Source organism: Terrapene carolina, unplaced genomic scaffold (genome assembly GCF_002925995.2).
Source record: "Terrapene carolina triunguis isolate 2854851 unplaced genomic scaffold, T_m_triunguis-2.0 Scaffold85, whole genome shotgun sequence".
In the NCBI taxonomy this organism is placed as follows: domain Eukaryota; kingdom Metazoa; phylum Chordata; order Testudines; family Emydidae; genus Terrapene; species Terrapene triunguis.
Genome location: NW_020664436.1, coordinates 1,529,494 through 1,546,715, shown reverse-complemented (window position 1 = coordinate 1,546,715; position 17,222 = coordinate 1,529,494). Strand labels below are relative to the sequence as shown.

The window sequence follows — 17,222 nt, the reverse complement described above, 5'->3', positions numbered from 1 at the left end:
GTTGGGAGGTGAACTATCTCCTCCAATTCAACAGGTTAATCATTAATATTTGGAGGATATTCTTGCCTTGTATTAGGAGGAGAACATCACTAGACAGACATTTAAATTGTTTTATTTAACTAAAACAACAATGTTATGTATTCTGGATTGTTTTCTTCAACACCAAACATATAATATTTTAACAAAACAAGCATATGAATTTTTGAATTTAGTTAAACATTCAAGTTTTTTAAAATCAGGTTTGTTTTTGTTAAAATTGTTTTTAACTAAAATAGTTAAATGAAATATTTTTTAAAAAAATTAAATCAACTATGTCAGCCAGGTCAACATGAGAAACTTAAAATATTGGCTTGTGCAGCTAACTCAGTCGTCTTCACCTTCATTTTCCTGTTTGTTCATAATCTGGAAAAGAAAAACAAGCTTTCCTGCTTTTTCAGGTCCCAAACGATTTCTCAATTTGGAATGAATTAGTCCAAAGGAAGAAAATATTCTTTCTACACTGGCAGAAGCAGCTACTTTTGTTAAAAGTGAGATTATCACTTTAACAGTCTCTGAATCCAAGTGCTTAAATGACTTCTACCAGTTCACTGGTGTGACTTTCTTTAAAACATCATCAGCAAACATATATTTCTTGAATGGTTCACCCTTAACTCTGAAGTTTATTATAGTTGGCATTATGGAGGGATGATTGCTGGATGTCCATGTCATAGCCAACTCCTCTTCTTCAGCAGTTAAGGTTTGACCCTGGTACCGAGTATTGAGAATATTTGCAAGTAAATAAGCTGGAGGTAGTGCTTGTCCCATTCTTTTTTTAATGCTTGTAATTTAACTCTGTCATTGCATATTTCTCTGTTTAAGATCTCACTCAGTTCCTTCCAAATTTTCGACAGCATCAGCAATAAAACAGCTATTTCCCTGCATTTTGTTCAAGGCTACAGAAATAGGATTCAGGGTACTTAGCATGTGTTCAACATTTCTCTTAAGCCAATGTTGAGAACTTTGGCTGTGACAGTGCCATCTATTTTTTCATGATTTTGTTCACAAACTGTCATCAGATTAGGCCAGTTCTTGATATAGTGCTCAAAACAGTCCACTACTGAGTTCTATCGCACGTCTTGTGGGAGAGTTAGCTTCGTTCCTCTCACTTTTTTTCAGAGCAGCTGCTGCAAAGTGGTTGTTACAGAATTATTTTGCAATTTCAACAACATTAGCCTTTATTTCTGGAACACTAAAGTCTTTGGTTAGGAGGTGCATCAAATGAGCACTGCAACCATATGTTATTAGCTTAGGACTTTCTTCACTCTCTTCTAAATTTCTTCTCATCTTGGATACATTTGCAGCATTGTCTGTGACCAAGCTGCATACTAGACATTTGAATTTTTTTTCAGTTTGTTATAGCTTTTATTGCTACTTCTTGTAAGTATTCTGGTGTGTATGCATTTCCTGATGTATCAGTTGCTTCTGTAAGGAAAAAGCAACAGAGAGTTCTGTGGCACCTTTAAGACTAACAGATGTATTGGAGCATAAGCTTTCGTGGGTGAATGCCCACTTTGTCGGATGCATGTAATGGAAATTTCCAGGGGCAGGTATAAATATGCTCGCAAGAATCAGTCTGGAGATAACGAGGTTAGTTCAATCAGGGAGGGTGAGGTCCTCTAGCAGATTGAACTAACCTCATTATCTCCAGACTGATTCTTGCCAGCATATTTATACCTGCCCCTGGAAATTTCCATTACATGCATCCGACGAAGTGGGCATTCATCCATGAAAGCTTATGCTCCAATACATCTGTTAGTCTTAAAGGTGCCACAGGACCCTCTGTTGCTTTTTACAGATCCAGACTAACACGGCTATCCCTCTGATTCTGTAAGGAAGACATTCCCTTCTTCTGTTGTCACACAAGCACATACAACAGGATCATTGTGGACATTGCTCCACCCATCAAGACTCAGGTTAACAATTTCACCCTCTAGACCTTTTGCAACACTGCTCAATTTCTCTTTCATACACTTTATCCAGCAATTTGCCTGCGACAGCTGCTCTGTTGGTTGGACTGTATCCTGGTCTTAATGACTGAACCATGTTAATGAAATGTGGGTTCTCAATCATATGGAAAGGAGAGTTTGTTGCATAAAGAAACAGGGCAATTTTTTCATCAATTACCTCTTTTTGTAATCTGCTGGTTCACATCACAAATTTGTTTATGGTTGTTTCTGGATGATGGAGATTTTTTTTTCTTTTTGCTACAGGTGATATACTGTGGCTATGTGACATACATGATGTGACTGAAACACTAGCATTGGCAGATAACTCAGAAACTAGAAAATGGTGGTGATCTTGAAGGTGGATAGTCTTGAGAATCCTGTATGTTGAGGATGGATTCTCCTAAACAAAATAAGTCAATGCAGTTATTTAATTATTATTACCATACTGCTCATTTAGTATTACTCATTGCATTCACTGACACTCAGTACTACTTTAAAGGTGAAATTGTAAAAGGAAGATCTGTCTATTTCAGCTATTTATTTTTTATCACAACTGCATCTAAAATCATAGTACCATGAAGTAACAACTATATTTTTTGCTCAGACATGAGAATTCAAGAATAGTCAGAAGGAAGACAGGCAGTCCTTAAGAAAGAAGTATGAAATAAAAAAGTTTACCAACCTGAAGATCCTGCATGTTCAGACATGTCCTTTCAGAATCTTCAACGTAACTTCCTCCTGAGAAGGAACACTTCTCATGATATTGTATTCGGGCAACCAGGCCTTGCATTTCTTTGGTGCACTGTTTGCATTTTGCACGCATGTCTGTCTTACCCACAGGTAGAGGAACTTCATTAAAATATTCCCAAACTGGGTCTCTTTTACGGCCTGCTGCCATTATAGGTTTTCCATTCTAGTGAGAGACTGGTATGGTAGATCTCAAATCAATGAAGGCTACACTCAGAAAGACTTCAAGACTTCTGGAATATGCTGCTCAAACAGTTTCACTTTTGTTTCTACTGCCTGTCCCTCCCTTCTCACATTTATCTCCAGACTTCTTCTCCTTGTCCAAATCTATTCCGCCCCCAACAATCTTCTATTCATTCAACTTTTTGAAACTTTGCACTTTAGAGAGAGGTAAGGGATTGACTCTGTGTACACAAATTTGCAGAGGGACAATAGGGTTGAGGTCTGTTATCTCTCACCTACATATATTAGTTAGCAACAAAGAGTCCTGTGGCACCTTATAGACTAACAGACGTATTGGAGCATGTGCTCAGGACTCTTTGTCGCTTTTTACAGATCCAGACTAACATGGCTACCCCTCTGATACTATATATTATTTATTTATTTAAAAACATTTTTGCTGTTAACAAGCATGTTATCTCTGGAGACACAAATCCACAGGTTGAGAACTGCAAAACCCAGCATCTCTAGACTGAGCACTGAGTCCCATTGGGCAGATAGAAAGATTAACCTAAATAATCTATACAGAAGCCCGTGGAACCCCATAAGATTGGGTCCCTAATCCATGAACTATTGGAACTCATTTACAAAACTTTTCTTAAACATTATATGAATATATTGTCTCATACTATAGAATTAGAATGTATAATCCCTATTCCATGATGAGATATCTTTGAGCTATAAACTATCTTTAGATCGGATTTTTTTGATAAAATGCCTTTTGAGGGGAAAAAACCTATCTAAATTAAAAAATCAGTTTTTTATATATATATTTTTAAAAATCATTGATTTTTATCCACCCTGATTACAGTAGGTAACTAGGTCTCCTTGTCCTGCTGTCCAAAGGTAAAGAGTTCTGCTTGCCAAACTGTGAAGAGTGGGAATGAGCAGAGGCCACTGAAAGTAGAAATGAAGATTATACACATTTATCTGGAGTTGTTCTTTATTAATTCTGCACATTGACACTTCTCACTCTCCATCCCCTTTCTCTGAGTCCTAGTCAGAACTTTGGACATGGAGGGGCCTGTAGAAGGAGCTGATGAAGTGTGTGTAATGCAGCCCCTTTCTGTAGTCTTGCCTCTGAACTTTTGGATCTGCAAGGGGAGTAGCAGGGTGTGTGTGTGTGTGTGTTCGTTCTAACAGGCACTGGTACTAAAAGGTTTCACCAGTCCATGCTTCACCATTGGCACATCCCAAAAGTATGAATGTTCTGAGTCCATCTCAAAGAACTGCGGTTACAGATGAGTAACTTTCATTTCCACAGAAGCTGTATGTTCAAAGTATAGCCCCCGCTGATCTCCATTGCAACTGTGAGTGCTAAGCTGAGATGGATTCTGCACGTTCAGATGCTTCAATAAGATGAGTTTCATCAGCCTCTGCCAACTTGAATACACTATTATAAATGCTGGAGGCGGAGCGGGGTTTGGGGTGGAGGCTGACAGCTTGTGACCCCCCAGGTAATAACCTTGCGACCCCCTGAGGGGTCATGATCCCCAGTTTGAGAACCCTTGATCTAACTTGTCTAAATATTCTTTAACCTGATCTTCCCTAATTTGGCTTGCATTCCTTCCTCCTTGATATTAATATTAATTGTGTTGAGTATCTGGTCACCATTAACCTTTTTAGTGAAGACTGAAGCAAAATAGGCATAAAATACTTCAGCTTTCTTGATGTCATCAGTTATTAGCTCTCCTTCCCTGCTAAGTAGAGGACTTTCACTTTCCTTCATCTTTCTCTTGCTGCTAATGTATTTAAAGAACCTTTTCTTATTGCCTTTTATGTCCCTTGCTAGGTGTAATGCATTTTGGGCCTTAGGCTTTCTGATATTGTTCCTACTTGCTTGTGCTAATCTTTTGTACTCCTCCTTAGCAGTTTGTCCATGTTTCCACTTTTTGTAGGATTCCCTTTTGATTTATAGGTCATTGAAGGGTCCTGACAGGGCCATATTGGCCTCTTCCTATCTTTCCTTCTCACTGGGATAGTTTGCAGTTGTGTTTTTAATATTGTTTCCTTGAGAGACTGTCAGCTCTCCTGGGATCCTTTTTCCTTTAGATTTTCTTCCCATGGGGCCTTACCTACCAGTCTCTGACTTTGTTGAAGTCCACTTTTTTGAAGTCCATTGCCTTTGTTCTGCTGCTCTCCTTTCCTTAGAATCATGAAATCTGTCATTTCATGATCACTTTCACATAAATTGCCTTCCACCGTCAGATGCGCTACGAATTCCTCCCTGTTGGTCAGAATCAAGTCTAAAAGGGCTGTTCCCTGGTTACTTCCACCACTTTCTTGAACAAAAAGTTGCATACCAAGTGCATATCAAGAGCTTACTGAAAATTTTGTGTTTTGCTGTATTACTTTTCCAACAGATGTCTGGGAGGTTAAAGTCTGCCATTGCTACCAAGTCTTGTGTTTTAGATATATTTGTTGTTTGTTCCAGAAATGCCTCATTCACCTCCTCTTCCTGATTTGTCAATTTTAAATACTGTATCATAAAGCATACGCACAAGGGGCTGAACTAAGATTGCATGGGCAAACGCCCTCTGCTTCTATTCCTGCCATCCCTCTTGAACTGCTGCCTCTCCCTCTCCCTCTGCTCCTCTCCTTGTCTTCTTATTTGAGCTCCTGTTCCTGTCTCCTTCCCTGCTTCTATTCCTCTTCATCCCCTAGTTCCTGTCTCTACCCTTTGCTCTGCTCTCCATGTTCCTGCCCCTGCCTCTACTCCCTGCTCCTATCCTCCTCCTCCTCCCTCACTCCCTGCTTCTCATTGATATTCATTTGTGTCAGGCTACTTTCTCCTCCTCCATGCTGTCTGAGCACTAGTGAGGAAAAATTGAGACTACAGGAGAGAGTCTTTCTGTCCGCTCCTGTGCCCAGTGCCACAATAATCCTGGCAGCCAGGAGGAGCAAGGAAAAGTTCTGCTCAGCCTTTGCCGCATGCTCAGTTGTTTTGTGGGAATGGCACATGCACAGTCCAGACCCGTCCCATGTAGGAGCAGTGAAGACATGGGGAATTTAGCTGCCATACTCTAGCCTCTAGTGAGCATGTATCCAGTGGGATTTTTCAGAAGGCTATATAGCTTGGCCAAATTTGGGCAGATTTTCACTGGGACAGCACAATGCATGTCCCAGACCCTGCCGTCAAATTCCAAGTCTTTGCTCCAAAGCATAGAGGCACTTGACCTTCTCAGTGAAATAGTTGTAAGACTTTAGCATGGTCAAAATAATGTATATTTCTCCAATCTCATTGTGGGAAATGGCTGAACTGTTTTAGCTGAAAGTTTTTCTTTAAATAAACAACCACAAAAACAAACAAAAACATAAATTAAAAGCCTGAGGCTCCCCCCTGGGATGAGAAATTTCAGCCTGAACAGTTGGAGTAGGGCAAAATCACAAGCAATTGAAAACAGGGACTTGCAGTGGAAAGTGGTAGGTAACCTTAATTGTGGGCATCTATAAAACAAATCGGTACTACAAGAATCTACATGGTGAGCGTCTTTGGCCTGCAGGTAATTAGCGATTACACTTTATTTTCAGTTTTACATAGTGATGCTAACCTTGTATTGGCTGGAGCCAGGCTGTTCTGAAATCTGGCTCCATATTTAGGGTAACTTTTAATGGTCTGTAGCTCAAAAACAGTTTGATCATGTTTTCCATTCTTTGTGTGTACACGTATGCACGCACAAAGGGTGTCATTTTGCAACCAATTTATTGCTACTGTCGGAGAAAAACTGCTTCCACACTACAAAAACAATTGTTAGATGAATCACACCAACCTGCAGAGCCAGGATTTAGAATGCTAGGCATTTAATTCCAAAACTTATAAGCCTTTACTACTTCGAGCAAAGGGAGGGCCTCTGGTGCAGTGGCAAACGTTAGAGAGACCCTTATGTTCTCTCTTACCTGCAACACGCCACCAGAAAGCAAGCTATTTATACTGAACAGAAACTGTAGCTATTGCACTTAGTTGACAACTTTGGTTAAATACAGCTATTTTCTTCAAACAGGTGTAACTGAATGGTGAAGGGTTGATAAGAAGTACTTTTTTAATTAGAGGACTACAAAGTAACATTAAATACAAGTCCCCTTCAAAGCATGGTAACATGTTAATGACCTATAATTCAGAAACTTTTAGAATAATTTTCTTCAGACTTTGTAGAATAATTCTCCTTAGTATTTGAAGTAAATTTAGCAATTTTCAGGCAAGACCATGCCTTCATGTGTGTTGGATTTAAAACTACAGATCATACTGTAACTTGGTTATAATCTTAACTACTGTATATTGACAAAAGAACAACACACATAACACTTAATGTAATGACTTGGACATCAGACTGGAAAAAAGGTGTAAATTTTTACTGGCTGGAGAATCCACAGTGACCCTTGGTAAATTGTTTCATCACTGACAATTTTTAAATCAAGATGGGATGTTTTTCTAAAAGGTCTGCTCCAGGAATTACTTTGGGGAAGTTATACGGCCTGTGCTATCCAGGAGATCAGACTAGATGATTGCAATGGTCCCTTCGGGCCTTAGAATCTAAAATCATTATTTTCATTTTTGGTGTATATTCAAGCACGTTGCTTTCTTCAGGCCCGCACGTGATTTTAAACAAAGATAATTACATGCAACAAAGAGGCAAGAGGAGCTCTGGTGGCTGGGCTGCATGTTTCTCTTTTTTTGGTAGGTTGTGACGGTGGTTCAGTCATCTGGCAACAACCATTTTACTTACAAACTGGCTGACCGCCACCATTTAATAGATGAGTCTACAGCCTTTTGGTTGGCCTCTAACAGAATGTCATCAGCAGACAGCACAGGTACTGGTTTGTCTGGCCACATGGGAAAACTTGAAGCAGAGAGACAGCTGAAGAAGGTAGTATTTAACCTCAATTAAGGTTAAGAATCTTTGTGTGTTTTGGTTATTTTGTTCTTCATGGTTTTGACTCTGAAATCAGGTCTTATGGAATAAAGTATAATTGGTACCTATCAATACTTTGGAATAGTTAGAGTGTTTATCAGAAATGGCACTATAAAATGTGTTTTTTCTATTTTAGTTACCTTAAAGTATTTAAGTACCTTGTTTTTTCTTTAAAATGCCTGAAGATGATCAATTAAAACTCCAATCCTGCACCTGCCCACATAATTAGCCCTCTTAAATTCAGTGAGACTACTCCATGTGTGTGTGCTTGCAGGATTGGTGCCTAAATAATTAAGGGCTATGTGATAGTCTGCCCGGGAGGCAGGGTGGGGTTGGGGAGTGGAAGGGAGTGATGCATTGTTGCAAAGCCTTTGGAGCAGCCTAGAGGGAGATAGCCTCATCCCTCTGTAGAGGGAGTACACTGTTGACATGTCTATAGCTGATGCAGTGTACTCTCCCCAGTATGCCAGTGAAGCTATGCCACTGGCCAGCCTAGAGGGGTCAGGGCCAAGACCATGCCTCTTCCTGCCAACCTGACATAGCAGGGCACTTGAAGCAGTGGTATGCCACATCAGCGCAAGGCAGTAAGAGTGTGATTTACATCTCTTTATTCCCTTGCATTGGCATGCAGGATGGGCCGCTTGTATATCCAGTTTTGTTATCCATTTCATTCTGTTCGACTTGCGTTAGCATCTCTTGTAACAAACTATTTGATACATTCAGCGCTTTAATTTCAGCTTCAGATGGTATGTAAGCACTTGTCCTATTGAGAAAATTATTAAAAAGTTTTGGTTTTTTTTCCATTAGACTTTCTGTATCAAAATTCTGAATTGCTTTATAGTGTTTTTTTTTCCTTTCTGTTAGTGAGAAGTAACTAGTTCCCTTTAGATGCACCTCTGAAAGATTTTTGCTTAGTTACTCAGCCAATCACAGTGTTTGAAATCTCTTGTGTAGCCTAGTCATAAAGGGGTAATTTGCTAAAAAATTGACTGTGAAAGCTGTCACTTTCCATCACTTCTAGACCAGTAAAATTTAAAAACATGCTAAGTGAGCTAGAATAACCTAGGAAAAATACTTAGTGTTGCTTTTAGGGACATTAATATCATCAGATCACTCTTTTATTTTAATGTAATTGTATATTGTACTTTTCCCTCAAGTATTTCCAAATTGCTTAGTGTGCTAAAAGTAAAGATTGTATTTGCAAAATCAGAAATTTTGATGCACGTTTTAAAAGCTACCAAAATATATTGTCTTAATGGTGAGGGTGACAGGACCCCTATGACCTGTGATATTTCAAAATAAATTGCCATTGAATATTAACTGCTGTTGATGTGTTAGTGTAGAAGCTTCCAAAATAATCTTTTTTTTTTTTTTTTTTTAAACTCATTCATGAGGGTTTGGTTTAGATGCTATGGTAATGGGTGCCTTAGAAATGCTTTGAAACTATAGGCTAAGATACTCATAATCAGAGGCGAGAACTGTTATGTTTCTACAAAAAAAACAGGAGTACTTGTGGCACCTTAGAGACTAACAAATTTATTAGAGCATAAGCTTTCGTGGGCTACAGCCCACTTCTTCGGATGCATATAGAGTGAAACACATATTGAGGAGATATATATACACATATACAGAGAGCATGAACAGGTGGGAGTTGTCTTACCAACTCTGAGAGGCCAATTAAGTAAGAGAAAAAAACTTTTGAAGTGATAATCAAGATAGCTCAGTACAGACAGTTTGATAAGAAGTGTGAGAATACTTACAAGGGGAGATAGATTCAATGTTTGTAATGGCTCAGCCATTCCCAGTCCTTATTCAATCCTGAGTTGATTGTGTCTAGTTTGCATATCAATTCCAGCTCAGCAGTCTCTCGTTGGAGTCTGTTTTTGAAGTTTTTCTGTTGTAAGATAGCCATCCGCAGGTCTGTCATTGAATGGCCAGACAGGTTAAAGTGTTCTCCCACTGGTTTTTGAGTATTATGATTCCTGATGTCAGATTTGTGTCCATTAATTCTTTTGCGTAGAGACTGTCCGATTTGGCCAATGTACATGGCAGAGGGGCATTGCTGGCACATGATGGCATATATCACATTGGTAGATGTGCAGGTGAACGAGCCCCTGATGGTATGGCTGATGTGATTAGGCCCTATGATGATGTCACTTGAATAGATATGTGGACAGAGGTGGCATCGGGCTTTGTTACAAGGATAGGTTCCTGGGTCAGTGTTTTTGTTCAGTGATGTGTGGTTGCTGGTGAGTATTTGCTTTAGGTTGAGGGGTTGTCTGTAAGCGAGGACAGGTCTGTCTCCCAAGATCTGTGAGAGTAAAGGATCATCTTTCAGGATAGGTTGTAGATCCACACAAGCGGTCCATTTCCTGGACACTACTGTGCTAATAAGCGATGGTCACATAAATACCACCCTCTACCGGAAACCTACTGACCGCTACACTTACCTACATGCCTCCAGCTTCCATCCAGGACACACCACACGATCCATTGTCTACAGCCAAGCTCTAAGATATAACCGCATTTGCTCCAATCCCTCAGACAGAGACAAGCACCTACAAGATCTCTATCAAGCATTCTTAAAACTACAATACCCACCTGCTGAAGTGAAAAAACAGATTGACAGAGCCAGACGAGTACCCAGAAGTCACCTCCTACAAGACAGGCCCAACAAAGAAAATAACAGAACACCACTAGCTGTCACCTTCAGCCCCCAACTAAAACCTCTCCAGTGCATCATCAGAGATCTACAACCTATCCTGAAAGATGATCCTTTACTCTCACAGATCTTGTGTGTATATATATCTCCTCAATATATGTTTCACTCTATATGCATCCGAAGAAGTGGGCTGTAGCCCACGAAAGCTTATGCTCTAATAAATTTGTTAGTCTCTAAGGTGCCACAAGTACTCCTGTTCTTTTTGCGGATACAGACTAACACGGCTGCTACTCTGAAACCTGTTATGTTTCTAGTCATAGCTGTGTATGCACTGACATTGAGCATTCCTTTCTACCTTGATGTTCTTACCTGCGCAAGTAAAATAATATATCTTCTTAAAAAACAAACAAGCAAACCAAAACAAACCCCACAACTATGGTATTTTCTTACTCTGACTACACTGAGACTTTGATCCCGAAAGTCCTCTCTCAGAGCCTGATCCCACACCCATTGAATCAAGCTCTCTGTGCATAGCAGGGAACACAAGGTAGAGGCTACACATGGGCACAAATAAGTTTAAACAATAGATGTAGCGTGGTGAGCAAAAGTCAATCTGAAGCCCCTGCATGTCCTCGACTTAGCTTTCCAAGTGCAAGGTAAAACAGAGGTGGGGTGCAGGGAGAGAATTGATGTGTTTTAGGACATTGGTTTTCAGACTGTGGGGCATGTCCCCTTGTGGGGGTGGGGGTGCAATGAGGATACTGGGAAGCAGGTGATGGGATGTGGGACTGTGGCTGGCTGGGTGTCTGGGCCAGAGCAGGGCAGTAGCAGGGAGAACTCATAGGGAGTCTCCAGCAGATGAGGGGGAGCGCAGCCACACCCTGTCCTGGCAGCAGCCTGCTCCTCTTCCCCTCCTCCCAACTTGACCACTAGGGACTTCTTGCTTGCTCTCCCTGCTACTGCCCAGCCCTGGCCCAGACACCTGGCTGGCTGCAGTCCTTGTGTATTTACTCTCTGGAGCCTGTGGGTGTGAGAGGCTCTGGGAATGGGGGAGGGAGGGCAAGGAATCCCGTTCCACTCCATGCTGCCATAGGTTCCTCTGGGATGGAGTCAGACGGATCATGCCACTACCCCAGATGTAAGCCACCTGTTCTCAGTGAGTCACTTTCTGCCCTGGATGTGTAGGCGTTGGGGAAGGAGGAAGGGTCTATGGAGAAAGGGGGGCACAGCAAAAAAGTTTGGGAATGTCTATTTTAGGAGAAATGAGCTTAAGCACCATTCTCAATATGCCAATGAGGCACTCAGCTATATGCACTACTCACTCTGACCTCTCTTCTGCTGCAAGACCGGTGTAATTTTGCATCTACATAGCTCTCGCTGTGCCGGGTTAGGTGTCCCTGTGCTATCCTACTTCCCACATTTTACTTTTTTTTTTTTTTTTTTCATGTACATGATCTGGTGGGTACTAGGGTGACCACCCATCCCTAATTGGGCAGGACAGTCCCGAAATGTACATTTCAAGTCCTGATCCCGGGCTGAATGACACTGGGACAACATTTGTCCCAGATTCCCTGCGGTGCTGCTATACACCTGCCCAAGGCTCATGGGTGGTGCCAGCCTCTTCCTGGTATGTGTGTGTGGGGGTCTGAGTGGGCCTTAGCCCTCCCTCACCACCAGGCTCCACCACCTGTCCTTCCTCTTCCCTCCGAGGCCCAGAGCTGGGCAGTGCAAAGAGCTGCCCAGGGAGCCTGGGCAGTTGTGTGGAGCCCTGGACCCGCCACCTGCCCTTGGGGTTGGGACACAGGCCAGGGGCTGCTTTTGGGCTGTTATCACTGCCCAGCTCTGGTAGGGATGGGGTCTCAGGGGAAGAGGAGGAGTAGGGGGCAGGGCCACAGAGGGGGTGGGGCTCCTGCATATGTCCTGTTTTTCCATTTTGAAAAGGTGGTCAGTAGGGTACTGCACTGGGACTCAGGAGATATGGGTTGTATTCGTGACTCTACCACTGATCTCATGTGTGACCTTGGGCAAGTCACTTCACTTCTCTAGGCCTCTGTTTCCTTTCCCACCTTTTGTCTGCCTTGTCTGTTTAGACTGCCAGCTCTTTGGAGCAGGGGACCGACTTAGTATGCATTTGTAAAGTGCCTAGCACAATAAGACGCAATCTCAGTTGGAGCCTTTAAGTGCTACAGTAATAAAAATAATTTTGTACACACACATTAAAATATTTTTTTCTTAAATGACATGGTGCAATCACTAGTGTTGTTAGACCATGGGAATGGGAACCTGGAACACCTGATTTCTAATCCCAGCTATGTCACTAATTTACTGTGGTTTTGGGCAGATCATTTAATTTCTCTGTTTTATTTTCCCCAGCTATAAAATGGGTAAAAATGGCTGTGAATTTTTACTTCATTTAAATTCACATTGCATCTCAGTTTCTTCAAAGATAGAGACAGGGAGTACAAGTCTGTTGTACTGTTGAGTAAGTCAAGGAGAGCTGACTGTTTCTGTACTACATGAGTTAGAGAGTTTGGTGAGTTTGGAGGCTGATTAAAGTATGTCATTGTGAAGTGTTTCAAATCAGGGAGCTGTTTTCCCGGGAGATCCTTTGGTGCTTCAGACTGGTAGAGAAACTGTTGTTTATTGGGACAGGTCTAGATGTCTCAAATTTTTGTGTGAACTTATGGATGGACGAATGGAATGGAATGAACTTCCAGCATTGTGGCTTACTCCTCCCTCCCCATTTAATCTTTTTGTTTTTCCAGAAATGTGAGGAGAGCAGGACACTATCAGCCTTTCCATAAGAATTTCTACTATACCATCTGGGTAGTGCTCGCTCATTTCATTTGTTTCTTGTTAAGCATTGTTACTGTCTATCACTATTGTTTAGAAATTCCTTTTCTTGTTTTCATTTTTAGCTGTACCTCTTTGACGCCTGGACCCAGCTGTGATCGGTTTAAGTTGCATATCCCATATGCTGGAGAAACACTCAAATGTAAGTTAAAGCCATTTATATCACCCATTCTCTACTTCTCTCAGCCCGTTTTATGTCAGTCACAATGCTCTGTGCTTACAACTTAATATTTCCCAGTGTTTCAAACTTTGCCATTTTATCGTGAGTCTTGTGATATTTGGTGTCATCTTAAAGCTCCAACTTCTGGAGTCATGTGACTATGTGAAAATCTTAGCTTTCATTTAAAAAAAAAGTTTCTAGTTTTCATAGATGCAGAGAAAAGGTTAAAAACCTAAAAAGACACCAAAATTTATTATTTTTTAAAATGTTGTGATTAAGAGAGTCATAATTTTTGGAGGCCAGACTAATGCTCTTGGAATGCTTTGGGTTGACAATACTGATTTCCTCTCTGGTAGTGAGGATTTTCTTACTGGTACAGTATTTGTTATATTGTATAGAGACACAAATAACTGGCACTGATTGTCATGCTGGGTGAAGCAGTGGAATTTGGTTTTAGTGATTAATACTTTCAGAGCTCATTTGGCTATCAAATCTTCCTTTCTAAAAGCCATTTCTAGTGATAGATGTTGGTTTGTTTGATCCTCCCATTGCTGAATGGGTATTTGATTGTAAAAATTAGATACTATACGAGAATATTTCCTTTCATGTTTTTAGAAGACAGGAAAGAATTTTTTCATCTTCTCCGTTTCCATTCAGCTACAGGTGAAGAATGGTAGAAGTTGTGAGGAGGAATAACTTTAAAGCAATAATAAAGTGACTGATCTATCTTGGCTATCAAATGCATATAAAAACTTGCTTTATTGTTTCATGGCGGTGATTTTGCTTCCATAAATGTATCTGACTTGTGAAGATCACACTTTCATGGAATTTCATGTAGTGTTCATTCAGCTGTAAGGATCAAAAAGTGTCCATGTGTCTATGTCTCAAATCAATTCTTATAGCCTGTCACAGGGTGACTTGCCCTTTAAGCGTGATTGGTCCAGACCCACCTGTAACACTTATTTTCTTCACCTGTGTGAGCTAAGTCACATGATAGGTGGTGTGGCTAAATCAGGTGTTCTGGGATGGAGATAAGACAGAAGCCTGTGGAGAGCCTGAGGGGGAGAAGGGAGAATCCAGATATCAACCCATGGGGAGCTGCTGCTGCTGGGTAGAGACTCAAAGGACCAAGGAGTGCCTGGGCCCAGCTTGAGACTAGAGGGACAGAAGACTCTTTCGTGTTTGTTTTGGACTTGGATATCCTGCAAGAGGCACTTTTTCTTTAATGACTTAGCTAAATAGCCAGGTCTCTGTAGCAAGTTATCACTGCAACCAAAACAAGCTGAGAGGTTGGGAGGTTCAATCTAAGTGAGAAGAAACCGAGGCAGTGACTAGCCCAAAACTGGACCTGGTAGGAGGTGCAGCTACATAACCTAAGGGCTTCTCTACATGGGAAGTTAGTGTGCAGCAAGCTAGTGTGAGAATTTACAGTGCACAAGTTACTCTGCACTAACTCCCTATGTGAACACTCTTGTACTAAGCTAAACTGCCTGAGGGCACTTTTGGTACATAGCAAGAATGTTCACTTGGGGAGATAGTGTGGAGTAGCCAGTGTGCTGTCAGTTCACACTCTAGCTTGCTGCACCCTAATTTCCTCTGGTCTTCAAGTTGGAACACTGTATCATTTCAGTGTAGTCTACTGGCTTGGCTTATTGTAGCTTTGCTTTTATCTGTAAAGTTTTCACTTGCCATTTCTGAAATTCATCATTCCCTCTCAAATTTTATTTAGTAATTAGAGGTGGGTCATCATATTTTTTTATTTAGGTCAGTCAATAAGCAGATGGATAGTACATATTTTATTCACAAAACATGTTGTTTGTACTCTGGTAGTCACACTGATCTAGAGAGTATGTGGTATAGTTTAAATGCTGAGAATTTTTTTGTACTTCAGTATGCATTAGGACTTTTTATCTGATTGCACAATACATTAGAAGCCATACTCCTTTTACAAACAGCAATCAACAGAGTTAACCTTCTGTATTGTTACAAATATTTTAATGGTAGTTTGACATTTACAGCAAAATCTATCATTCCAGGAATTTACTTTAGGTAGGCCATGAAATTGTTTTAGTTTTTCTGTTTTGTGATTATAGTCCGCCTAGACTCCAACATGACTGTCAGGATGAAGTGTATATTTAATCTGCTGTTCTAAAAGTACCAAAATGTTGCTCAGGATTCATCACAGAAATATGGGTAGATGCTTTAAGAAAGATGAAAATAGAATCTTGGACGCTAGAGATTACGTAGAACACACTGGAGCATCATAAATGTGGATATTTCCACCATGAATTTAGCCTAACCCCTTCAGTACATACTACTTTGGGACATGGTGGTATTTTTTCCTAGTATATGAAGAGGACAACTATGTCAACTAGCGTTCCTTACTTTTGGGTACACTGTAGCCTCTCTGTTTAGAGAGATGTCCATTTTTAGCTAAAAAATAATAATAAAATTCTTCAACATCCAGGGTGGCAAGTTCAACCCCATTTTAAAGCCTTGAACAACCCACTTCCATATAATATTAAGTGCCGTAAAACAATGTTAAAGACTTGCTTTGTGGCCTCTGCCAGATTGCACTGAAGGATCTTAATAGTGCAACAGCAGGATTGAGAATGTTTCTGTGACAGCGTACCCCATAAGGCTTTATGGGGGGGGTGTGCTTATAAATGTATGTATGACATAACTGGAATATGTTTTGTGCTGCCTGTGCCATGTAATATATCTTCGTAAAGGTTATGGTCTACTATATCTATTCATCCTATTTGTACATATATATCATTTTCTACTTGAGGTTAAGAATATAGGCTGTATGCTTGCTTGGTTTCTAAGTAAGCTTTGTGTAGGGTGACCAGACGTCCCGATTTTATCGGGACTGTCCCGATATTTGCTTGTTTGTCCCGCGTCCCGACCAATGTGCGGTCGGGACACTGGACAAACAAGCAATTTTGCCCTCCCGGAAGGGCTCTTGTCTCCTCCACCCCGACTCCGCCCCCTCCATTCCCCATTGGCTCCCTCCCCAAATCCCCGCCCTGGCCCCGCCTCTTCCCCATGCATGTGGCATTCCTTCTCCCTCCCAGGCTTGCTGCTGTAATGGTGGGGCAAGCCTGGAGGGAGGGGGTGGTGGCCGGCTTCCAGTTCCTGGAGCTGGTGAGTAGGGGCACTGGGCGGGCAAGGGGGGCTGGCAAGGGGGCTGCTCCCCCAGGAGGTAGACGGGGGGGCTCCGGACCCCAGCAACGGCGGGGGAGAGCGGCTCGGGGCCACACGAGTGGCCATGTAAAGTTTATCGGCTTGGGGGGGACCCCGGCCGGCTCCCCGCCCCGCGCCAGCATGTTGCACAGGCCAGGTAAGGAGCCGAGTTGCCCCCTCGTCCTGGCTCCTCAGCTGAGCCCCCCCGTCACCCTCCTGGGGGAGCAGCCCCCCTGCCCGCCCGGTGCCCGTACTCACTAGCCGCAGGAACTGGAAGCCGGCCACCACTCCCTCCCTCCAGGCTTGCGCCTGCATTCCAGCTGCAAGCCTGGGAAGGAGGAGGAATGCCGCTCAGCTGAGGAGCCGGGGGGAGGGGGGACCCTGAGCCGCTCTCACCCACCGCTGCCGGGGTCCGGAGCCCCGCACCTCTCGCTCCAGCGGCTCCTTCCCCGCGGGGCGGCGGGACATGCCGCGTGTGCCCTGAGGGGGGGGGGGGGGGG

At 42.1% G+C, this 17,222-nt stretch overlaps 1 protein-coding gene across 2 annotated transcripts in view; it reads left to right on the top strand.

Annotated features, from left to right (window-relative positions):
• BABAM2 (BRISC and BRCA1 A complex member 2) overlaps nt 1-17,222 on the top strand; it is a 307,510-nt gene that overhangs the window by 30,890 nt on the left and 259,398 nt on the right. For both annotated transcript variants that reach the window (XM_024198185.1, XM_024198186.1), the window contains exon 3: nt 13,442-13,518. In XM_024198185.1, the coding sequence (XP_024053953.1) occupies nt 13,442-13,518 (77 nt within the window). The remainder of the gene's footprint in view (nt 1-13,441; nt 13,519-17,222) is intronic.